Source organism: Ptychodera flava, chromosome 9 (genome assembly GCF_041260155.1).
Source record: "Ptychodera flava strain L36383 chromosome 9, AS_Pfla_20210202, whole genome shotgun sequence".
NCBI lineage: Eukaryota > Metazoa > Hemichordata > Enteropneusta > Ptychoderidae > Ptychodera > Ptychodera flava.
In genome coordinates this window covers 29,864,922-29,890,114 of record NC_091936.1, presented here as the reverse complement: position 1 = coordinate 29,890,114, position 25,193 = coordinate 29,864,922, and the positions used below count along the sequence as shown (strand labels likewise).

General features: G+C 37.4%; 1 protein-coding gene across 1 annotated transcript; it reads right to left on the bottom strand.

Annotated features, from left to right (window-relative positions):
* Nucleotides 1–1,460: 1,460 nt before the first annotated feature.
* Nucleotides 1,461–14,029, bottom strand: LOC139140615 (phospholipid phosphatase 1-like). The gene is made up of 6 exons (XM_070709969.1): nt 13,839–14,029; nt 7,646–7,809; nt 6,918–7,183; nt 5,233–5,290; nt 3,601–3,777; nt 1,461–2,976 (listed from the first exon to the last, which is right to left on the bottom strand). Exons 1-6 carry the CDS (start codon nt 13,894–13,896, stop codon nt 2,896–2,898), a joined length of 804 nt encoding a protein of 267 aa, XP_070566070.1. The 5' UTR covers nt 13,897–14,029; the 3' UTR covers nt 1,461–2,895.
* Between the last annotated feature and the right edge of the window lie 11,164 nt (nt 14,030–25,193).

Here is a 25,193-nt window from a genome sequence, read left to right as displayed (position 1 = left end):
TTTGATACAAGAGATACACGGAATGTGTAGGGCGCGAGATGAGTTGTTTCGTCATAAAGTCAAGCGAAGATCTCACTACGCAATGTTTAAAGGCTCTTCCCATAATTTCCAAAATTCTGCGATAACGGTAACGGTTTGTTGGGTAAAGTAGCCGTCAAGCAACAAGAAACTCGCGTGAAAATGTGAAAGAAAAGCTTACAGCAAATTTCTTGTGATGGACGAATTCAATATACAGAGACGCACATTCTTGCCTATATATACACCCATGGTAAGAGTGTGTATGTAGGGAAGAGTAATTTACGTAAGGGTAGGCGAACATTGGTATGAATTTTTGCTGCACGATGACGACGACGATGATGATGATAATAATTTTCATATTTCTTATTAAAATGAATAAGTAACAGCTTGGATTCCCTGTGCGTTAATATTAACCCTGCTTCGTTTCTTATGAAGACGGAAATTTGTCAGTGTGAGCTGCTTTCGATGACCGACTGAGATGAGAGCTTAGTTATTTACATGGTATTTTTTTCACTACTTCTAGAAACATGTGCGATCATAAAGAATCACTTAATGCGGTAATTTGGGGTAGTCCTTTATACACCGTAAAGATCTCTCGTCCTCAGCCAGCTAGCAGTTCACTGCCTCAGAGGCAACATCGATGAGAAACGATAGTTTCTTGATCGCTTTTGATAGAGGGCGCTTTCATTACAGATGATGCACTCCGTTGGAACTGGCCAAAAGTGGACATAGAAACAGTTGTTTTACTGCAACGAGGATAAAGTAACTTTGTGAATTGTATAAAATTGGAGGATATGCCTCTGAGGCCTTATCACAGGAACCATTGCCGAAACGTTTAATTTAAGTGATGGGAAATGCTATATCTCTGGCCAAGATGAAACCCTGGATCAAACCTTATTTTTTAATGCAAAGATTCAAAAGAAATATAGGCAAAAGTGTAGTTTGTTAGAGAACTTCATGTCACAACAACACCCATATTTCACTGTCTTGTGGCCCATTGATGAAATTTTATGGTAACGTGCCCAACGGATAGGGGAGAATAATACTAGAGTTTTGATTTGCTGACATCCGAGGTGAGGTATATAGGTACACAGTAGGCGAGACAATTATCTGGACCGGTTCCATCTCCCTTTGGATGGCAACATTAAAGGTTGCCTGCCCAGATGTCAAAGGTTTAAATTTCCATGCATTTGCTCACACTGAAAGGCACTTGCAGTTGACCTGCATTTTATTGTACATGTAAAAAATATTCTGCATAGATGTTTTAAAGGGGAAGTTTTCAATCCCTGGTAACTGTATAAGTGGTTGTTGACATTGACTGTTTATGTGATTTTAGTTCTTTGTTCTCCTGTGAAATTTGTGCACAGTGAGAAGTCAATGATTACGTTTTAATAATAACAAGTGCCCCAATTCTATTCATTTTACAATAACAAGTGTTCCAATTCTATTAATTTTACAAACTTTTTTATTGTATTCTGATCTACAGCAAAATGCCAAGTTGAAAATACCCTGTTTCAGCATCTTCTCGTACAAATATAGAAACATGTTGCATTTATAATGCTGATAAAAGGGCAATTGGAATGTTTTACAGTTTCGTATAAAAATTACAGTGAATGACATACGGGTAAAATTCTGTCTGATTACAAGTCACATGCTTTATTCGCTGGTCATGGACGACGCTTCAAAAAGTGATCAAAAATGTCAGTCTATCAATCAACCAAAATTAAGATACTAACAGAACCACTAAAAACATCTGCAGCTGTCATAAAGTGACTACAAAAACAGGTTTTTTTTAAAAATTATGATACAGTAAGTTATGGTAAGACTTGAAGTACTGTTTATTGGCGAAAATGCCCGTCAAATAACATCAACAACAAAATGGCAAAACAGTGAAATCTGGCCAACTTTTATTGATATAAATTTTCCTGTAATTGTTGCTAGTTTCAATTTAAAAAAAAATTCTACCTATGATCAATTTGAGACCTAATTTAATTTTCCTGCATGCAGGAGAATTCCTTGCAAAAAACTATTTGCTGTCAGAGACTATGCCGTTTGGAATGCAACTGTGCAGTCACATGTTGGATGAATGTAGATAGCATTTTGCTGTCTGTCTGCCTGTGCTGTTCTTTTTGGAAGTTGAAAGAAGGAATCAGATAGTTGGAAGTGAAACTTCTAGATCCTGCATTACGCCAAGTCACATTACTTGGGCTCTTCTGTGACAAAATAAACAAGGTTGGAAGAATTTCCAACGGCAGGGTTCACTGAACAGGAGGAATTAGTAAATACATCTGGCTGGTTTTAAGAGTCTAATTCACTGGGCCCTGACAAGGCTGTAGTGGAACAGCAGTTAATATCAGGAGAGCGAATATTTTTTGCCATGGGATTTCCTGGTAAGTAGAATTAAAATGAGATTGGGATTACCAATTCTTTTATTGAAACAGGGTTGAGTAAATCCATGTAAAGTTGGTGGTCTCCGGAATCACTTTCAACGTACACTGAGTAATCTTGACCCGATTCTTCTGCACCTATCAGTTCTGTATGTCATGGTCTTAGTAATACTTACAATCAGTCTGTACAACCAGTAAAAATTTTAAAAATTCTGTGTGACAAGTGTCCCAGTTCAAGACCTTGAACCATAGGATTTGCTCATTCCTGTTGAAAAATTGGATTTTTTCCTGATTTGGTGGCGCTTCAAGCTCCATGGCTTTATGCTTCAAACTGATATTTCATACAATTAAAAATCACTATACACTGATTCTTGTTGAAAACTTGGGTTTTTTTCCTGATTTTGCGGAGCTTAAAGCTTCATGCTTCACACTGGTATTTCACACACACACAACAAAATCACCGTATACTGATTAGACTTGTGTCTAGCTTCTAGTCAGTCTTTAATCTGGCTGCTGGTGGCTGTTCCTTTGTCGGTTTGACAAACTTGGGAAGAGTACCACTGAGATTGGCCTGCAAAAGTTGGAAACATTGACATCACACATCTTAAACAGGAACTTCCTATAAAAGCCGGATTATTGTAAATCTATGCAAATGTAATAAATCCATGCTACTGTATCAGGTGTGCTGTGTTTGGTCCCAGAATCTCATAATTTTGCAATGTTTTAGGTGTTCATTGTCTCTGAATCTTGCATATGATGTCTGTGAATATATAGCACCTAAACTTGAGTCAAAAATAAACTGAAAATATGTTCCATCTTTTGTCGGAGAACGCATATGTTTCAAAATGTGTTCCATGTACCACCAGTGTATGCAAATGGCAGCGTCATCAGTAATCCCCCTATTGTGCACCCACAGTCCTGTAACTTCCCATTTAAAACTACCCCTCAAGGAAGTGCAGGGCCCAACATGAATAAATACTCACTGCTGATAGGAAGTCATTAGTATTAAATTTGCATAGTTAATACTTATTAACATATTTTGCACAAATTAATAAAAATTATATCTTCCAGCATGCCATGCACCTGTTGGTCGTTTTGAGTGATCAAAATCATTTTTGCTGTCTTTTCTCACTAAAAACAAATATCTGAACTCACAAGCAATGCCTGTTTTGATATCACAGTGAGGCCAACTTACCATCCACACGGCCAGAAGCACACCAAAGATGACGCCGACGATGACATCGCTCCAGCTGTGACGGTTGTCAACGATTCTCGTCACGGACGACAGGAAGGAGACCATTAAGGTTACTCCCTGTAGGAAGGCAGTTACCATCTTGGGAGTATTGGAGGGCAACTTGGTCTGGGCGTAAAACTGTAAGATACAAGACACACCTGTTGAAATACGGTCTTTCACTTGGAGATGGTGGGTTTATAAACACCTCCATGCCAATACTGTTACCATGATTGTAATAGCTGCCTGTACAGTACCTGTTACCATCAGCTTTGATAATGAGTAAGAAACAATGAGTATAATGGCACACCTTGTCTAAACTTCCTCCTGTGATTTGTTAATTCACGGTCATGTGATACACGCTATTTTGACACCGATACATGAAAAGAGCAAGTTACCAGTCAACAGTTTCAAAAACCGATAACTAGTTAACATTTCAGAAACACCATTGACTGGGGAAGGTAGAAAGTTCCGCCTGCACAAGTGCATACTCCAGATTACGTGAAGAAGAAGGCAGTGTCATCTGCAACCAAGACGAGGGACGATACCCTGGAAAGTCTTAATTTTTTGTCAATAAAACTGGATGAGGTGTGTTATGAAACACATTAAAGCCCCAATAGCTGTAAATCTGTAATAAAAAGATCTAAAAATATCCAGAGTTTTCCAAGAGTTTTCTTTGAATAAGACCCATTAAAGACTGATAAAGTGTATAATACTGTCATAAGTGCCACAAATGACATGTAAATTCAAAGTTTAACATCACTTTAGATTTCCCGCATTTTCAAAAACTAATCATATGACAGAGAAAATAAAGATTACAACAGCAAAATGTTAGCCATCGTGTATTGTGCATTCAAGTAAATGGCTTCATGCTTGTTTCTGGTATGATCACCATGTGTACGTGCAGGAAATACTTTTTTTTTGTACTTGTCTGTGAGGGCGCCATTTTATGAGTGCGGCACCCGTTTATTATTCAGCCTGTTAAAACGTGTACGCATGGTCCAAATCAGCGAGCAGTGATACTTCTATACATGTCCTTCAGTTAGAACATTTACACGAACCAACTTTGGTTTGAAAATAAAATCATGAAAATAATGCATAAAATTTCCAGCTATTGGGGCTTTAACAGGCCATATTTGAGTAACAGCATTAGTTTGTTTTCCCTTGGGCCTGACAGTCACCCAAAACAGTCAGTTTCTCTCAGCCTACAGCCTAATGAAATAGACTGTTTTGGATGACTCTCAGGCTCTTGGGCAACAAACATATGCTGTTACCCTCATGGCCAGTCAATGTATATTGTTGTACGCCACCTTGTATAAAACTGTGTGTAGTCTGGGAGTGAGTAACATGGCTTTCTGTTCATTTCAGGAATCAGGCATATCAAGTTTTAAGTGGTATGAAGACTGGTGTATGTAACAGACAGAAGTTGACTCAGACGAACTCTAATACCTTACTCAGTCTGCAGTGCTGTGATGATGAACAAAGGTTATAATTCATTGGCCAAATCTTGTGAAGTGTTTTATCGCTCTCAGTCATGATTTGCTTCTTTGGACTTTGATGCTAATTCTAGTAAGGTGGTCGTAGTGATACACTTACCAGCCAAAAGAAACACGCATAGCAAGCGATAGCAGCATGGCCTGATGGGAAACTTCCCCTGAAAGATTAAACATTTCCAAAGCGGCATGGTCAGGTTTCACGTAAGTGTATCAACATTTAAAATTCAAAATGGCTGCTATTTCTGTGTTAACTATTAGCATAAATAAATACTATAAGACGCGTACCCCAGAAGTTCAATCAAATGCAGTATATTCAGTTTTTATACATGGCCTTATTACAGTTTCATTAAATATGCAAATGAGATGTTAATGAGAATGTCATACTCATCGAACTTTTCTACGACAAACCCTAGATATGATCAATCAATAGCAGAGGTCCAGACAATATCGGTGCACCGAATATTGATATGTTGCCTAATTACTGAAATTAATTTTAAATGCAAATGGGCCTGTAATAAGAATCTCCTTCTCATAAAACTTTTAACAAAACTAAATCTAAGTATGATCAGTACACCAGTATATCATAGGTACGGTCAAAATTGGTGCACTCAGTATTGACATAAGCTAATTACAGAAATTCATTGAATATGCAAATGAGCTAGTAATAAGAATCCTGGGCTCACAAAACTTCCAAAATACTAGACCTAGGTAAGAACAATGAATAATAAAAATGAAATATAGTCTAATGCATAAAATCATTAATTACGCAAAAGGCCATTAATTATGAAGACCATACCCACCAAAATCTGTAATCAGATCTTGATCTTTCCATGTAATAAATTGCGTGACATTCTGACCAATGGTATTTAAGTTATGGTATATTAGTTACGACTGGAACAAAATCCATCTACAGACGGATGGATAGATGAACACACACACAGACACATGAGTGGACACTGCGGTGACATAGGACACTGTTTGGGCCTTTGGCTCAGTGTCCAAAAAACCATCATGTGTTTTTTAGCGGCAAAATGTCAGTGCAAACCATGTTCACTCACCATGTACTTTTCTTGGAGTCTACACATGGTTAAGTGTGATAAAATGGAACATATTACACTTTACCAGTAGCAACAAATAGATGTTGCAGGAAAAACCGCAAATAACCTGAATGTATATGACAGATTTTGAAGAATTCACTGTTCCTGTACAACAACAAACAATTGTATGTAGACTTTCTGGTCAACTAACTATGAAGTATTTGACCAGCAGACACACTTATTGGTCTAAATCTTTCTGATAGTTTGCTTGTCTGCTCAGGCTAGTGCTGTCTCATTTTGCAGCCTTTGAGGTCACCAGCTGACACATTTAGAATAGAATGCATCTCGTTGACAAATATTTTGAATCTCATTATTATTGACAATTCTCTCTTTTCTACTGCATGTGAGGACTCACTCTGAAGCCTTTGGTTTACTAGTAATGCAAAAAATTTATTTTTTCCCTGTAGAGGTAACACAGGATATAATGTACAGCCTCTATTTTTAATATAAAATATTGGTGATAGTTGGGTGATTCATTTCTCCATTTCTCCACTTGGCAAGGTGACCCTGCGATTTTCATTGTTCACTATGAAAGGAATGGGCCAGGGCCTGGATTGAAGTTCCCTGGGGATAGTAGGTATGAGCTGAAGTTTCCAACTTCCACTTCACAGTGCTGGTGGATTACCTTAGTCCCTGTCATTGCTAATGAAACAAGGCAACATATGAATGGGAGGTTTATTCCACTTACGTGGCGTCCTTCATAGTCTTCTCATTCGCTGTACATACACTGAGTGGGACAAGACTATCTGAGCCGGTGACCTTTGACATGTCTGGTTTGCAGGATTCAATGAAGTGTGGGCGAGGCGTCACCAGCACTCCCTTTGTTGTCATGACCCAAAGCGTGTGAATAAACCATCCGTACACAAATAATCCATAGACGCGGATGAAGTTGTACAATGCTGTTTTCAGGGAGTACTTTCCTCTGAGCACACTGCTGAGTTCACCCAATGCCAACTGCAATACAACATACGACAATGATTTAAATTATGACGCTGTTGCTCCATATAGGATACATAAAAAGGCATTGTGTCTAAAAATTGTTGAAAGAGGTTTTTTAATGGTTTTGGTAAATGTTTTACAGTTTCAGGAGAATTTTTAACAATGTTGCTGTTCAGGATTACAGACAAATACGTTTCTTTGTGACTGGTTAAACCATTTTACGTGCAAAAAGTTTGGTGTTTTATGGCATCTGTGTACACAGCCGATGTGGTCAATTTCCTTCTTTTTAAAATGTTTGTGAATGCACAGCGACCGATGAAAATACAACCAGCATGTGTTGCAGTATAATGCGTTATCCAGTTTTGATGTCTAAATTTTCTGTAAAATCATTATGGAGCTAAATCAGAAAATTTCCCAATTTTAAACTTTTCTCCTCCGACAGCCTAAATGGAGCCTTGTTGGAACTGGTTGACTTACCACAGCCAGTGAGCTACCGATGATCACCTTGACCATCATGGCTAGCGGCAGAGTGTTGCGACGGGGATAGGCGAGACTGCTGTCTCTGATGTCAAAGAAACTGCCTTCCAGGCGATTGGGATTCAGATATGCCATGATTTCATTGACATTCCATGCCGCACTTCCTGTTGAATCATAACAAGAAAATGTCAAAAAAAACCCCAAGTCAACAACAGCAATAAATTCACTCCGAGATATACAGAAAAATTCACTTCTCTAATTCCCTTGAACAACAGATACATGTGTACAGTCTGCTGGTGAGCTAAAGCCTCATTAGCTGTATCGTTGATATCAGCAGAACAAAGTATTGGTAGCTGTCAAATTCTCTTGTAAATTTTTCCCATTCGGCAGTAAAACAGAAAGGACAGAGCATTTTCAATAATTCTGAATACACTTCATCGTTACTACAAGAAGCTCTTCCAGGCAGATGTCTCTAGTCGTGCAAAGAAAAACATTTTCATAAAGTCATTTCTGCCAACAGTTTCAATTTGAAACTAAAACTAGATTTGGTTATTTTAATATTCTCATTGCTTTTTAGTTGCTTCTGTTTGCAAGTGTACAAATTTTGGTATCTATGTTTCTCTCTTACGTGTGTTCTTTACTTTTTCACTGTACATGTATAATAACTTCCCATTTAAAAGAATGCCCTGCCGTTTGTGTTTTAATCTGTATTTGATTAGCTAGAAGGGAAATTTCTACATGTATCTGTGGACAAGAATGTATTTGAATTGAATTGAATCTTTATACAATTTTTGATAAGATGATTTTGAAATCAAATGCCACTGATGTAAAAATGCTTACCGAATTCTAACCACAGAACTTTTTTCAAACATTGGCAATGAATGCATAACTTCCATTTTAGCTCATAAATGATTTTCAAAACTGAAATATGGCTTTTACAAATACACATAAAAGCATTTTCAAAGACAATATGCTCCTTGATAGATACAGTATTTAATGGGCCATGTTCTTGACCAGTACACGATGACCTTACATGTACATCCTGGTCTGGTAGATGTCAGAGATATGAAAGATTTTCTTGAGATAAAGCAACATGGACACGTCATTACAGAATATTTTGCTGAGTATGCATGGATAACTGGTACAAAATTTTAAATCAACACCAGTGACAAGTGGATTCAATGACCAAAAAAATTTTTAGAATGTTAGGTGTTTGTGCGGCCTTAAAAATGGCGAACTACTAGACACTACCTTTTAATGAATAATAAAAGATTTTATCATAGACAGTGGCTACACTGTCTATGCTTTTATTTAATGAATAACATTGCAATCATCACCATAATCCAGAAGTTGGTATATATTACCAGCATTGCGTGAAATAGAAAAAGGTATTTACTTTATTTTTTAAAAGCTATGTTTGTGTTAAAGTGCAAAGGTGATGATAAAATTCAAGTGTAGATATCTTGTCATCACCAAAGCATATCTTTATTTCAAGTACATCTATTGAATGTTTACAGAATGGCATTCGGTTGATCCATTAAGTTTGCACGTCAGTTGGCCTGAGAGTCACATGGGAGTGACATGGCGTGGGAAAGGCCCTCACATGCATTTGCATTCAGGCACCGTGATGTGACGTAGAATGAAAGCAGTACACTATGGTCCACTTTTGTCATGCAATTGTGCTTGAACAATATACTATGTAGTCTCTATTTGCTGGCAAGATATTTCATAATGTGTTATTGTGACAAGTTATTTCATAATGTGTTATTGTAAACATAGTACAGGGGAATATTCATTATCAGCAAAAACGTTAGAACTAAACCTTGTTACAAAAGAAAGGCTAGATCTTGTGGTACAACTTGTGATATATTCCACAAGACCTGACTGAGCACGTGAGTGTATCCGGGTGCCAGCGATGGTTCCGGAATTACTTACACTTGTAAAGCGTGTGGGTTGCTGTACTACTACTAGCTGCAGTACAGTAGCTCGAGGTTTTGCCTGGGTATTTGGGTCGGATGGTTTTGCCGTCCGACCCAAATACCCAGGCAAAACCTCGAGCTACTGTACTGCAGCTATACTACTACAACCCCAACGAAATTAATACTACATTTTGCCATAAACCACTTGCATTCGTAGGACACCGTACCCCACCCCACCCATTTCACGCTGAGGCATAGTCCACACAGTACAATAAATTACCCACAATACTCTTTGATTTGTATCCTTGAAGGTTACTTATCTAAAAACTTTTTCAGTTCTGCATGTAAGCACTAGTGTGCAGCATCAGAATAATTTTTAATAATATCTAGTAAAAGTACGTTTAGATATTTCAGTGAAAGTTTGAAAATAACCACTAAACAACCATATAAGTCACATTCTGCAGGTACTACAAATGCCATACTTTTTAGGCAGCAAGTTATGACGAACTGAAGGGGTCATTCTCTGAGAAAATTAGCATGCAAATTTCTTTTGTCACTTCCATTGCAAAAAATCAATATCCCTTGTTTCATAGGGACGATTCAGAAATTTACTTCCAGGGGGAGGGTGGAGGATTTTCTATTTTCTGGGTGATTTTTTTCCACAGCCCCCCCTAGTAAATATAGAAAAAATCTATGGCCCCCCCTCATCTTTCGTGTTTTTTTTCCATGGCCCCCCCCCTAATATATACATGCATGCTTATACACTATAGACATATCCAGATTAACAAGTTGCAGGAACTGTAGTGGACATTTAATCGATGATATAACAAATCATTTCAGGGTTATGTGACTATAAAAAGAATGATTTGCAGGGACTGCAAGTGGCACACTTTTGGAAAGGGTAGCAATAAACATATCTGGTTGTAAATTTCTGAAGAAAAGTTAATTACTAAATATGAATACGTTTTTCGTTATGTCTCACTGATACATATGATGCACACAAAGACAAGCAAAGATGTCAGTTAGAAATGGTGAACAGGAAATCAGAGGAGCAGATAATTGGCAAAGTGATATATATCTAGAAGTTTAATTGTACATCATTTGCAGATATCCAGATATTTCTGGAAAGTAAGATGTACATGTACATGCACAAGTTCAGCATACATTTTCATTTGATGATGCTGAATGCAGACTCACGGTGAAAGTTTTAAACATTAGGAATTAAAATTGGTGAAAGCCAACTTGTTTTAATTTTCTCTTTTTTTCTAATTTGGTTGCCATAAAACAAGTAGCTGCCACGGAAAGCAACAATGCTGAGGAATATTTTAGATCATTTCTTAAACAAAACACCTTATCAAAAACATGAATTCACATGTTATTCTGCTCATTCCATTAACAATCCAATGTTCATATTAAAATGCAGATAACCCTGTGTAAGTCAAAGTTCACATTTTGTCAGCAGTATTTTTCAAATTGACAGAGCATTCATATTTCAAATTTTTTTAACAAACTTTAATCTTAAAATAGTCATGATGCGCATGTTTTCAGATGACATGAAACAATACATGTTAATTTGTTTTTTTGCCTTTTCTGCCAGCCGCCACTGAGAAATCTTTGATTATACATATCAGAATGAATGGGACACAAAAGTATTAGCATCAATACACAATGTGTAAGCCTATCCATATTTCTCCTAGCCTCATACACACTGAGATCACTTCTTGGACTACAGCAAATTTCTTGTGTACACAATATTTCAACAATCCGACACCATAGCATTGATGCAGAGCACATGATCTTCTGGATGCACATACAGGATTATTGGAAAATCAACCCTTTTGTAAATTTTTCACCATATATTTTTGACAGTAATACATAATATTTTATTTTCAACATTAAAAAACTATTCGCTGAAAAGCAACTTGAAGATGAGACGGCCATAAATTTATTTTCAAAAAAGTTTATAGTAGATGTAAGCACTGTAAAAAGTTATGTAGAACATTTAAAAAATTGAGAAAGGGTAAATTGATGAGAATGAAACATAGAAAAAAGAGCAGAAAAGAAGAGAGGATAAAAAATACGAGGACTGTGACTGGTTAAAGTTGCTCTTGAGTGGGAACCTTCAAAATTTAAACGTAAAAGAATTAGATAAATACCTTGATAAACATAAATTACCAAAACAAAAAAATTGAAAGCTGAAAAAGTTCAAATTATAACCGCAAGAAAAACTGTCAGGAAAAGATGTAACAACTTATGTCACAGATGAGTCAGAGTCAGATAGCAGTGACTCTGAATTGGAAATCTCTGTCAATGGAGTCATTGAGAGTGATGATGATGGTGTTGGTTCTGAATATAATAGTGACACAGACACTGAACTGACGAAATCCCAGAGAACCAACGTGACCATGTTACTTTAAGAAGTGGCAGAGTAGCAAGTCGTTTTTTTTGAATTAAGGTGGAGCTGCATGTTGCCAACACAGTTTTTTTAAAAGCAATATTTCTCATCAAAGATGACAAGGAAACCCCCTCATACCATATATTTTCAAAAAGCAGAGACTCTAAAGTTTAGTATGGTAGCAGTAGTTACTCAAAGGATGAAGTGGGTGTATATTTGGGGTAAAAAACCTCAATTTTGGTATTAATGATAAAAATTAATTTAAGTCAAAAACTAGACAGTATTTTCTGAAATGTAATATTTCACTTGAAAGGAGAGTATATGTAGAATAAAACGACTATTTTATTTGGCATTATCCATCCTCATTTTAAAATTGTAGGGGTTTAAAGACTGACACTCAATAATTGATTAAAATCATGATCAGCAAAATTAAAATGCCTCTTATTCAAAATGCCTCTTATTAAAAATGTAAGAGCTTTATTGCCAAACAAAACCAATTGATAGTCGTTTTGTTATATAGCATTTAAAAAACATAATGTGAAATTTCAGAAAATTTGACCCAGTCGGAGTGGAGTTATACTTCTTCGGAAATTTTGAAATTGGGAGGCAAAAGAAGCCAAGAAAGCGGGTGATTTGCATACATTTGCACAAATTAACACTTCTTTATCATGCAACTTTACACTGCTTTACAAGCTACAAGGTAAACCCAACCTGATGATGCTGAATATTTGCTGTAATTTTTAGCATTTGTTCAATGTTCATCTCTGTGTATCAGCATTTGTTTGTTATTCTATCACTACATAGAACACCCAATGCTGTATTTAGCAACATACCAGTGTGAACATAAATGACCATTGTTATTGTTGATAAATGAATTCTAGCCTGGACTTGATTCGAGATCTCTTTTCAACAAAAAACAACCCCGACTGTTTACTGTATGGTTTGTGTTGACATGCTAAATACTGGACATTTCATGACGCTTCAGGGAGGAGAACAAGATACTGCAGTAGACGCATAAAACAAACCACTGTGAATATTACCGAATTTGGCAGCTAAAGGAGTTTAACTAAACACGTTGAGTTTATCTGTCACCCAGGTAGCATCTATGGTTCTCTTTTGTAGAGATCAGAAATTCTGGGCAAATATTAAATTGATGATTTTTTCCTTGGCCCCCCTAAAAGATTGTGGTATTTTTGTCTGGCCCCCCTAAATTTTCTTGGGAAAAATGGTGGCCCCCCCTGAAAATCCTCCACCCCCCCCCCCCCGGAAGTAAATTCTGAATCGTCCCTAAGAAGGTGCAACTAGTCTCCCTACTTTCCATCATATTATTCTGTATGGCTGAGGACACAATCTCTGGCAAATTTCACAAAAATGCTATCTCCTCTCAATTATGCATAATTTTCCAAGTTATTTTAAAATGAGAATTGAGAAGAATGGTGTGCATAAAAGTATGTTTTCAAAATTTTGATAAATAGTCTGTGTATTTGTCTACACATGGAAGACATAGTAGACTTCACTCAGGGATCTCCGAGGATACAAATCGCAATGAATTATGGGAAATCTACAGTACTGTGCGCTTTCCAGTTCAGATCACAGGCTGCATGAGATGACCATAGCGGCAAGAAACTATTCACACAGTGAATTTAATACTGGCCATGGTAACACTAGCTCTTGAACGTGTTGTCCACGTTGTCTCTACTACACCCATGGTTCAGACAAAAATCGGCATGTTTGCATGCAGCAAGTCACTCTGGGAACAACATTATCCATACCTCAGCACGTGTATAGATGTTGCAACGTAAATCACATAGACCGCAGCAGACAACCACCGGAAATATTTACATGTGATGTGTATGTAAGATTACGTTGGGTTTCTCACCTGTGACGAGGAATATGAATGCATTCACAATGACGTTGACCGCATTAACTTCGCCCATGGTCACAATTGATTGTATTCCAGAATGATGGCTGTGTTGCAAGCTAACTCCGGATCACACTGCACCCAGGGTCGATACCGCGCCTAACTGGAACGACAAGCTATTCAGTATTTACGTTTGACCTTCTGAATGTCACTTAGGTCATGGGTCATATCAACCTGTCCATACGATCGTTGATGGCGCCCAGCATGCAGTCGACGATCACTGGTACATGGTTGAGCTGATGCCATACTGTGGCCAAGAATAGCCATGCGTATACCGTGGTGTGTGTTCCCGACGTTTTACGGCCTCCCACCACAAGTGGAGAGCCGTATAACGCGGAACATAGAGCACGGTAAGCAGGGCTAGGCCAAGAAGAGTCCCTGGAACATATTTGAGTGTAATTATGTAAAAAAAACCTGGCATAAGGCTGCGTTAAAAAAAGGGGGGGGGGCGACTGGAGGAATCGCAATTGAAATCTTATTTTTTTCAGATCCCCCTCAATACCATAAAAAATTTTCAAGTCCCCCAAATTACCATATAGACGTATTTATTTGTTAGGAATGCACGCGGAAAAAAATAAACATGTATTGCGTAGTTCTGCACGCAGATGTTCAACACTACCTCTTATCAGCAGGTTGTAGAGCCATATACCTGGGACAAGTTCTTAAATTGATTCAGTTTTAAATGCATCAGTGGACTTTTTTGATTTATCAGTCTAAGCTGACTTGAGTTTATCAAACTCTGGCCAGGTCAATGGCACCAGCTGAAAAGCACACAAAATGACAATCATGAGAGAGTATGAAAATTGTGTATTCCTGGCTACATTTTACCAAATTGTGAAAAACTATGCACAGTGACCTACAGAAAATTTTTTTTTTCAAAAGTACAAGACATATAGATGCTACTTATAAATGTTTTACAAAATTGATATTCCATCAAATTAATGTTTTAATCTGAGAAAGTTTGGGTGTAATAATGGCAAATTTGGTAAAAAAATAAATGATTCCATTTAGTCGCACATTTTTCATTTAAATTAGAGCCTTTACTGTTTATAGTTTTACTTTTGTGTTATTGTACGATGAGATGTGAAAATTTCATTCACTTCCATGAACTTGAAATGAATGGTTTTATATATTGATTTTAAGTAATTTTAGAAAAACTGTGACTTTTCATCGTATATTTGTATGAGATCAAGAATGGTGACCCCCATCTTTTTTCTCTAATATTTGATTGTTTTCATAGGCCAGAATTAAAAATCTATAACTGTTAGTCCCCTAGTCTTCTATGTGTTGCTCTATGGCTGGATCTTGTGTACATGTATGTTTCACTGTCAATTGAGTGTCCTATGACCGAAACTCTTCTTAAACTACATCAGAGTCAGAGCTATCATTGTCACTGCCAGTATGCTGTAGCAGGACAGTAGCTGTATTAACTTTGTATTTTGACATTATTTTTGTTCAGTTTATACAATTGTGTTTTTGTTCTACTCCCTATGTAGCATGTTGAGCTGTCCAGTATTCAGCTTGCCAACACAGCCTATATGTACCGTGCATTTGTATCAATTACAAATAACTTTCAGTCTGAACTCTAATTCAATTGTCACCAATATTAAGACAAACGGGCTTTGTTGACAAACTGAATATTGTGTTTTTAAGCATGCTGTACAGAGACTCCAAGAAACTGTGTTTGATACATTGCATAGAAATATTGAAAAAATCATCAACAGTTGCAGCTCCTGCCCCATTACAAGGCCAACTTGTTATACGAAAATTTACTGGCATTTATACATATTTAGATTTTTTTAACGAGATTAAAGTCATAAAATACGACAAAACGGTTCTAGAGTTTGTTTAATTATTACTTAAACATTAGAACCACTGGACGACACATCAAAATGTTGGGAGCCAAAATATTTTCAGGTCCCCCTATAGGCAGAGCAAAACTTTCAAGTCCCCCCTCGACTACCCCTAAATTTTTCGAACCCACCCCCCTTACAATTCCTCCAGTCCACCTCATCATTTTTCAATGCGGCCTAAATGCATTTCTTTAACATATTCGAGTGTAAATACACCACTGTATAAAAGAAACCTTGCATAAATGCATTTCTTCCTTTGCCAGAATGATAATAATGCAACATCAGACACGACATACTGTATAACTTCCTTTGTAAAATACACAGTTTTGGAATATAAGAAATTCAGTCACTCTTTGTGGGTTAAAAGTGACCTTCATGGATGAATACATTTTATTTCATTTATATGATGATAAACAAACCTGGTAATTTTATCACAAAGCTTTCAAGCCGTGTAAGACTTGAGACTTGAAGGAGAAGAGTGCGTCCTGAACGTATTATATGATGATATGTTTGGTGGATGTTTTTCTTTCTCGTCTGCGCTTTGTAATTTCGTTTTGTTCGACTGTACGCTCAACACATTCACAGGTATGTAGACCTGTTTTATTTGCTATTTTGTTGGGATAAATTTATCTAAGCTGCCCTCGGTTAAAATTTACCCGTAATCGGAATATATATATATATATATATATATATATATATATATATATATATATATATATATATATATATATATATATATATATACAATAACAATAAATATGAGATCACATCAAGTATGTTTGGTACCTATTACTCGAGTTTCACGCATACACGCGATCGTCAGATAGGTAGATTTTATTGTGTGAAATTTGCTTCAGGTGCTTACATATAAGTGTCAGGTTGGGTCAAACATTTGGTGTTGTGGGTTGGATTGAAATTTGACAAGTAAAATTTGTTTTCGTGTCGGCACTTTGAGACCAACTCGGAACGCTTGTTTAAAAGGCTAGATTTATCTGCATTGATTATGAATAGCTTCTCTGTAAGGCAAAAGTTGCATTTCTTTGACACATTTGAGTAACTACTTGCTTTTGATAGGATTAACCATGATATATTAAATGGTTTGTCCTGAGATTTCAAGTGACAGACATATTTTGACAATTCTGTGCTGTTGGCGTATGCCTTACTTCGAAAAGATTGGACATGATTTGCATAGCGTGTTTTAAATGTGTTGTCAGTTAGACCGATGTAATGCAGAATTACATGGTACAACCACCCTACAGTAAGAGTGTGAAAACCAACGTCGGAAAGGAATTCTTCCGTCTCCTTGAGAAACATTTCCCAAAGGATTGTAAATTACATAAAGTTCTTAACAGAAATACACTTAAATTAAGCTACAGCTGCATGCACAACATGGGCAGCATTATAAAATTACACAACAAACGGGTCACCCAGCGCAATGATAGAAAACCCACTGATGTATGTAAGTGCCGCATCAAGACCAATTGCCCACTCCAGGGGGCTTGCCAGTCTAAATCCATAATCTATAAAGCTACTGTTACAAGCGATGCCAATGAGGCGAAACATTACATCGGTCTAACTGACAACACATTAAAACACGCTATGCAAATCATGTCCAATCTTTTCGAAGTAAGGCATACGCCAACAGCACAGAATTGTCAAAATATGTCTGTCACTTGAAATCTCAGGACAAACCATTTAATATATCATGGTCAATCCTATCAAAAGCAAGTAGTTACTCAAATGTGTCAAAGAAATGCAACCTTTGCCTTACAGAGAAGCTATTCATAATCAATGCAGATAAATCTAGCCTTTTAAACAAGCGTTCCGAGTTGGTCTCAAAGTGCCGACACGAAAACAAATTTTACTTGTCAAATTTCAATCCAACCCACAACACCAAATGGTTTGACCCAACCTGACACTTATATGTAAGCACCTGAAGCAAATTTACACAATAAAATTACCTATCTGACGATCGAGTGTATGCGTGAAACTCGAGTAATAGGTACCAAACATACTTGATGTGATCTCATATTTATTGTAATATTGCTCTGCATCCCTGCATCGAGCACTTTACCCCTCTGAGAAGATACAAACAAGTTTTGGTATATATATATATATATATATATATATATATATATATATATATATATATATATATATATATATATATATATATATATATATATATATATATATCTGCTTACTCTATGTATACTTATAACTGCCACTGTCAAATAATACCAAAACTTTACAATTATAACAAAATTTGATTTCAGGCAGAATGTGCCAAGGGAACAGATATATGGACTCATAAAGTGTTACATCGCACACTTTTGGTCTACCACTTGTGGGGGCTGACTACCTATCTGACTTATAGATTGATATATGGCGGGTGCCACATGTGGGGCAGGATGCGCTTACTATTTTTGAAACACCTGACATCACTTCTTGGTCTTCTGGCCAGAGGTCCATATATCTTTCTTTCATTAATGTGACTTTGTTTGTGTACCGTCTATTTACTGTCTGTTCTGTGCTGTTTTGTGTCTATGTTTACAACTATTGTCTTGCGAATTCCGACCTACTGTCATTGGATTATGGATTGGTATGATTGCGATTATTTTTGAAGCTCATCGAGAAAATAAACTTTTCACGGGCATATTGTTATGTATATCAAAGAAATTATTTTTCCCTGTAGAGCACATCGGTGGATAGCGGCCATTTTGAATTTCAAGCGTGGATAAATGACGGGAGTCTTTCGTACCAAATTTTGCACCGTGAGCCCTCAATTTTATTTTTGATTTTGAAAGTCAACGGTTTAAAGTTTCCTTAGGGAAAGTTTGGGTAAAAGTTTAAGTTTTTTAGTTTTCAACTACCTACGATCAGAAAAATTGAAAGTATTGTCATTATTTTTAAATTAGGGTTTTTTCAAAATGTGAGAGTGGTCAAATATTGAAGAATAAAGATCGAAGTGTCACTGTGCTTGGTTTTTACGAAACGACGATTAAAATTCACTGTCTAATTTTCAAGAAAATCGCTTAACATAAATTTAGAAAGCCATACATTTCAAATTCACTCGACAAATGAAATGTTCACATCATCAACTCAGTATATCATGTAGTCAGTTAATAATACAAGAGCTTCTGAATTCGTCATTACAAAGTTCTAGTGGGGGGGGGGGGGGGGGAGAGGGCCCGGGGTTGTACATAAAGATGCCATGCTAATCATCGGTGTGACGCATGTTATACTGGAGCATTGCATAACATTATTGAAGATTTCATCTTATCAGTATGTCAAAAATAACATTCAAGCATGGATTATTTCATTTTCATTTTATAATTGAATCATCTCATTCCCGCTCTGCAACATTGCATGGGGAAACTGCGGTATTGCTTAAACAAACTGCAGACAGTATTATGAGTTGTTAGTTCTATGAAAATCGGGAAATTTATTTTTCTCCCTAGAGTTAAGACAGAGATGGCGGCCATTTTGAATTTCAAATATCGGTAAATATCAGCCGGGTACTTTATTTACCTAGTACCAAACTTTGCACGCTGACCCCTGATTTATAATCTTGATTTTGGAGAGAATGCTTTATAGTTTGTCTGAGGGATGTTTGACCAAACGTTTAAATCTTTTATTTTCGAGGCGCGAACTCCGTCTACGATGAGCGTACGCGTGTCGAACTCCTACAACCGTTTATTGGCGCGTGGGCGCAAACATGAACACAGCGACAACTTAGAGTAACGAGCCAAGAAGAGAATATGTGCGTCGGAAATTGATTCAACTTTTAATCATAACGCTGTACAAAGATATACATATATTACATTTGCCAAAAATGGATTTCACCACAATAAAATAATATATAACGGGTTCGAGGGGAAAATAAATAGGGGTTGAAAAGGAAAAAGTCGATGGCGGCAAAAATGAAGTAATTGATTAAAACAAGAAATTGAGTCAATGAAAAGAAAAAATAGAAAGAAAAATAGAAAGCATAAGAAAGAAAAACGGTTTTATATTGATTCATTATTAATTTACATTATAAAGACAATAGACAGTCGAGAGATAAATTTCTCGACTGTCTATTGTAAGACATTATTATTCTTTCATTTTTTGCTGTATCAGCATATGGTCAAAAGTTGATTTCCGATATAGGTCAAGGTTAAGTTAAAGTTCCCCCGCTGTAAGGAACGTCTTTGATCCGTGGCACAATTCGGCCAACCAATAAACCAATTTGCATATTCAAAAAGAAAATCGAAATGGAGCTAATTTTCATTTTCAAATGGTTTTGTCATCTTGATTATTAACTTTTAGGCCTATTTCTAAATTTAAAATCTTTGGGCTGAGATTGAAATATAGAAACAGGTGTATACTGCTGTGAGGATGGCACTTTACGGCCATTCAAATTTCCCTCTGACAAACTCTATTTCCCACAATTCGTATTTCCGTTTTTTCAATTTCCAATATACCAAATGTCCGATTTTCCCATTTCATTTGGGGCGTGGCAGCTGATAGTATCTATCTTTGGCCTAGGAATGCATCAAATTGTGACAGTTATTTGCGCGGGTAACTCGTTCAATGGATCGAGTAACGAACATACAAGGAACAATAGTGTTGCGGCCGCCGGAAAGGAAAGTCCGATATAATCAGTTTGACCTGACCTGCTGAGGTTTTGCGCGCTTCCCGTCAACGTCGCAAACTGGAACATTGTGTAAAATTGTGACAGTCATCAGCCCAATCAGAGCGCGGCATCCACATTTAATTTTATCTGATCAATTTATTCAGCTGTCAATCTGTGTACGCAATGATGTTCTCCTCATATCATAGTTTTAATCCGTATGCCGGCTCACTTTACAAATTGCACCCGTTCCAACCCGATCCAAATCTTGACCTTAATTAAAGGCGTTTGATATCATGTTTGAGACATCATCGTCTAACAGTTCGTTCAGAGATACCACTTGCCGTGGGCAAAACGTTTTGGAGATGAACACCTATTTCGCGGTGACTTCTTCCTTTATCGATCACCCATTTCTTGAATTTCCTGCGGCTGAACGCGCACCCGCACGTGCACTCTACCAACCAAAGAACAGCTTTTTTTCTTGTCTTCCAGTATGTGAGACGATGTTAGGGATTGGCCAGTTTGTTCAGCCTCGCGCGCTCTGTACGTACGTGTGTAGTACTAGTACAGACACTCCAGAGTTTGCAGAAGCCGTCTGAGATAGCGTTCTACATTTGCGCTATAAATCGGAAGAAAAATGTTGACATTGCACTAAAGCGGTCATTAATCTGACAATTTGTAGCTGTGGAAACGCAGCTATTGTTGGCGGGGTATTGCGTGCGCCGCTATGCGGGTCATCAAAAGGCGGGTTGACCTTTGATGACCTTTTGATGACCTGCATAGCCACGCACCCTACCCCGCCAACAGATAGCTGCACAGCTAGACAATTTGATGTCCCAGTGAAGAATGTAAGATGTATAATAATAAAATTATCACGAAAATACCGCAAAGGATGCACTATGACATCGGCGCCGTGCATCACCCTCCGCTTCGCGTCGAGCGATACGCTGCGCCAATGTCCTCGTGAATCCTTTGCGGTATTTTCGTAATAACCTATATATTAGTAAAGTTACGCGCCCGAAGAAGCACCGAAAAATGAAACTGAATGATGAAATCAATGGCTAGCACGATGCATACTAGGCAAGTATGAGCCCGTGTCGAAATTTAAAGATAGACTGACCCCATTGGGCATTTCAAAATAGGTGACCCCATCACCAAAGTGAAAAACAGGGTGACCCCCATGAATCCACCGGCCTCGAAGGCCGAAGAAACTGACCAGTCCCTCATCCCGCTAATTTTTAAAAGTATCTTGTGCCAATCATCGTAACCAAGCCCCGCCCTAGTACATTTGGTCACACTGAGATAAATGTTACACCTTAATTCCAATTCGATACAGTTATTTCCGCCATAGAATGAAAAGATACTGGGCCACGCCCCAAATGAAATGGAAAATCGGACATTTGGTATATTGGAAATTGAGAAAACGGAAATACGAATTGTGGGAAATAGAGTTTGTCAGAGGGAAATTTGAATGGCCGTAAAGTGCCATCCTCACAGCAGTATACACCTGTTTCCTATATTTCAATCTCAGCCCAAAGATTTAAATTTAGAAATAGGCCTAAAAGTTAATAATCAAGATGACAAAACCATTTGAAAATTGAAAATTAGCTCCATTTCGATTTCTTTTTTGAAAATGCAAATTGGTTTATTGGTGGCCGAATTGTGCCACGGAACGTCTTTGCCTTGATGACATCGGCATCGCAAATTTTGATTTCACCGTTGTTAGCTTTCTTCTGTATCTCCTGTGATATTCTGCGAACCTTCCTGTTCTCGGCGAGGCGCTCTTGGTCATCGTCTCCGACCTCGTTGGGTTTGACGGTCACCTGGTAGACGTGGTCCTGGGTCGTGGTCGCCACGGCGAATCTGGTCGGGGCTCCCCGCTTACCTGTGACGTTTGAAGGGAAAATTCGTTGTCATTCAAATATATGGTCTCACAAAGAGAATCTCATCTTGTCTGATAGAACTCAAAACCTTTCAGGCAAGAATTTGATGAAAGGTGAATTGATAGGAGCGGCAGGTTGAGACTTCTTGTAGCTCATACCAGTCGTAACATCTTTACATTTTCATACCATGATCTGAGACTTTTTCATGAGCATTTGAATCAACAAATTTACATTAAATTATCATGGCAAATGTCCACCTGCTCTCCAAACTGAAGACTATGAACTACTTTGTAATTTTTCCACGTGTGCAATGTGATTGATATTTTATACTGTGTATTTCCCGATTATTCGTTTATGTATGATATGTAATTGTCATAGACAATTGTTAGCTCTCTGGTCCTGTTTTTGTATCTTATATACTTTTTATCTGTGGTACCCGATTTGTGAGCGTTTGAATGGAGGCACACATATGTACCCAAACGTCTGTTTATCTGCCATGAAGTTTACCAATAGAACAACCAGTGTACTGGAATTATAATTTAAACTAACAAGACTTACCTCTGCTATCTGAACTTGGACTCCAGCTGGCGTCACTTTACTTATATCACCTTTAAGGAAAATTTTCAGATTCTGTTCTTCAAGTCTATCAAGTGGCGCCGAGTCAGTTTTCCGAATTTTAGCAGCTTTACTCGATCCGCACCCCATGTTTGTTATCTGGTTACCATTTAGGCCTGGATGGCGGGTTGATCAGAACTCCCGGGGAACATGGGTGCCTACGATCGAAAACCCAAGAAAGATCTCCAGGCACCCTCAGAAGTTCAAATGTGTCAGGTACGGTTCGATCGTTGGATATGCTGACGACGTAGTGAAAGATATTCGAGAACGTAGCGCTCGACTTTCGGTTCAGTGCGTTATTCGAACTGCACGCGAAACGGTCGTCACCTGCGCGTGTACCTTCACACTCAAAGTCTTGCATTTGCACAGTTCTGCAGATGAGAAATTCGGCTTTCGATTGAACATCTAAATAAAACACACACACACACACACACACACACCTCTATGGTTGATTATTGAGATGTCAGTAGGTTTGAAATTCGTTAGTGTATTTATCACATATTTTATAGAATGCGGTACAATTGATGTGGAAAAGGCAGCTCTAACAATATGATATAATCGCAGAATGGAAAGCGTCGAATAAGTAAGTTTTCAGTCTCCACTTTTTGGTTATAATATATGAAAAAGCCATAAAACTTGAAAAACTAGAAAAATCTATGTGTCTGCCAAAGAACGTAAATACGGTTTTGCTTGGGTTATAAACGTGTTTTCGAATCCTATTTTGAGTTCTCTGTTTTTCGCTTTCAACTGAATGTCTCGTGAAATGTTGCGAACTGCCTTGTTCTCTGCCAATCTCGCTTGGTCGCTGTCTATCACTACGTTTGGATCGATAATTAGGCGGTACGTCGATTCCTGTAATGTTGTCTTCACTGTAAACCTCGTAATTGGTTCACCTGTCACCTGAAACCAGGATAAGAAGCCAGCTGTTCAATTCATGGCAATCTATCTGTCTATCGATCGATCGATCAATCAATCAATCAATCAAGTAATTATGACAGAAGAGAGTGAGACAAATATTCGCTTGGCAAGCTAAAAACATCGAGTCTTTTAAATTTCTGCAACAATGCGAAAAAAATGGATTTCTGCAACATTGAGAAAAAATGGAATAACGTAAATAATCTTGTGTTGGACAACTGAACCAAACTGCTTCCATCAGATTTAGAGTTGCCATAGTTCACGAAAGTTAATTTCAGTTTCGGTTTCAGAACAGTTTAATTTATGTTTACTTTGAAATATCAGAACATTGACGTTATCCCTGGTCTCCTAGGGAACAAAGTTAGTGTTTCTGCGGATGTCTAATGCAAAAAAATAAAAAACAAAACAAAAACAAACAAAATACGTTATTTAAATGAAAATCAAACATGAATACAAAATACTATGTTTCTTTCGATGAGATAATGAATGTCGCTGTACAGTACGGCGAGGTTGTTCTTTGAACATTTTGTAGGTTTCGTCACTTTTCTATCACGTCCGTTAACTGAAATGAAGCTATGTTTTCTATCACGTCCGTTAACTTAAACGAAGCTATGTTTACTATCACGTCCGTTAACTGAAACGAAGCTATGTTTTCTCAGTCTCTTATCGACTCCAGTAAGTTTCAAATGCCGAAAATTAATATGTGACATCTCTAACAATACAAAATTCACAAAAGTATCGTTAAACGAAAGACAGAAACTTTATCCCCAACCACACAAACTACTATACAATTTACTATATGGGCGCTATTTTTCACTGTTAGAGCTCACAAATACGCTGTAAAACTGTATTTCTTATTTGAAAATTGTCAATTCTCAAGAAATGGCGTCAAATAATCTAGTGTTTGAATACTGAACAGCTAAAGTGGCAGATCAAATGATCGCAATAGAAACGGCCTTGAAAATTTGGTTACGTGTAGTTATTCTTTCCTCCACTGACAGAGAAAAAGGAAGACAAAAGCAAAACCAAAGGAATAAACAAAAAACAACGACAACAACAAATAACAAAAGTACAGTTTTAAACGTAACGTTTTCATCATCACATACCTGCCGACAACGCTTTTTCAATGTCAACCGGCCTTACGCCATCGAGTTTACCAGATACTCGAAGGCGGAGTTCCTTCGATTGAAGTCTGTCAAACGGTAAAGGCGAGTCAATACGTGGTCGCCCTCTACTAATGCCACAACCCATGGTGAAAATGCGGCAAAATTACTATTACATACGGTCGCCGCATATAACGCTTCCCGTATTTGACTCTTGGCGGTACTGGAACGAAGCGCAAAGTGTGCCACTTAAAATCTCGATCAAATATCGTCTTCTAAAAAAGGGACATTGATTTGTCAACTTCACTCGTGATTGACGCCCTTTGGTC

Excerpts from the sequence above, each read along its gene's own strand:
- LOC139140615 (XM_070709969.1), bottom strand. The coding sequence starts at position 13,896 with ATGGGCGAAGTTAATGCGGTCAACGTCATTGTGAATGCATTCATATTC. Across the intron at positions 3,778-5,232 it reads ATGCGTGTTTCTTTTGGCTG|TTTTACGCCCAGACCAAGTT; the intron begins GTAAGTGTATCA and ends TGTATCTTACAG. Across the intron at positions 2,977-3,600 it reads TGCTTCTGGCCGTGTGGATG|GCCAATCTCAGTGGTACTCT; the intron begins GTAAGTTGGCCT and ends CAACTTTTGCAG.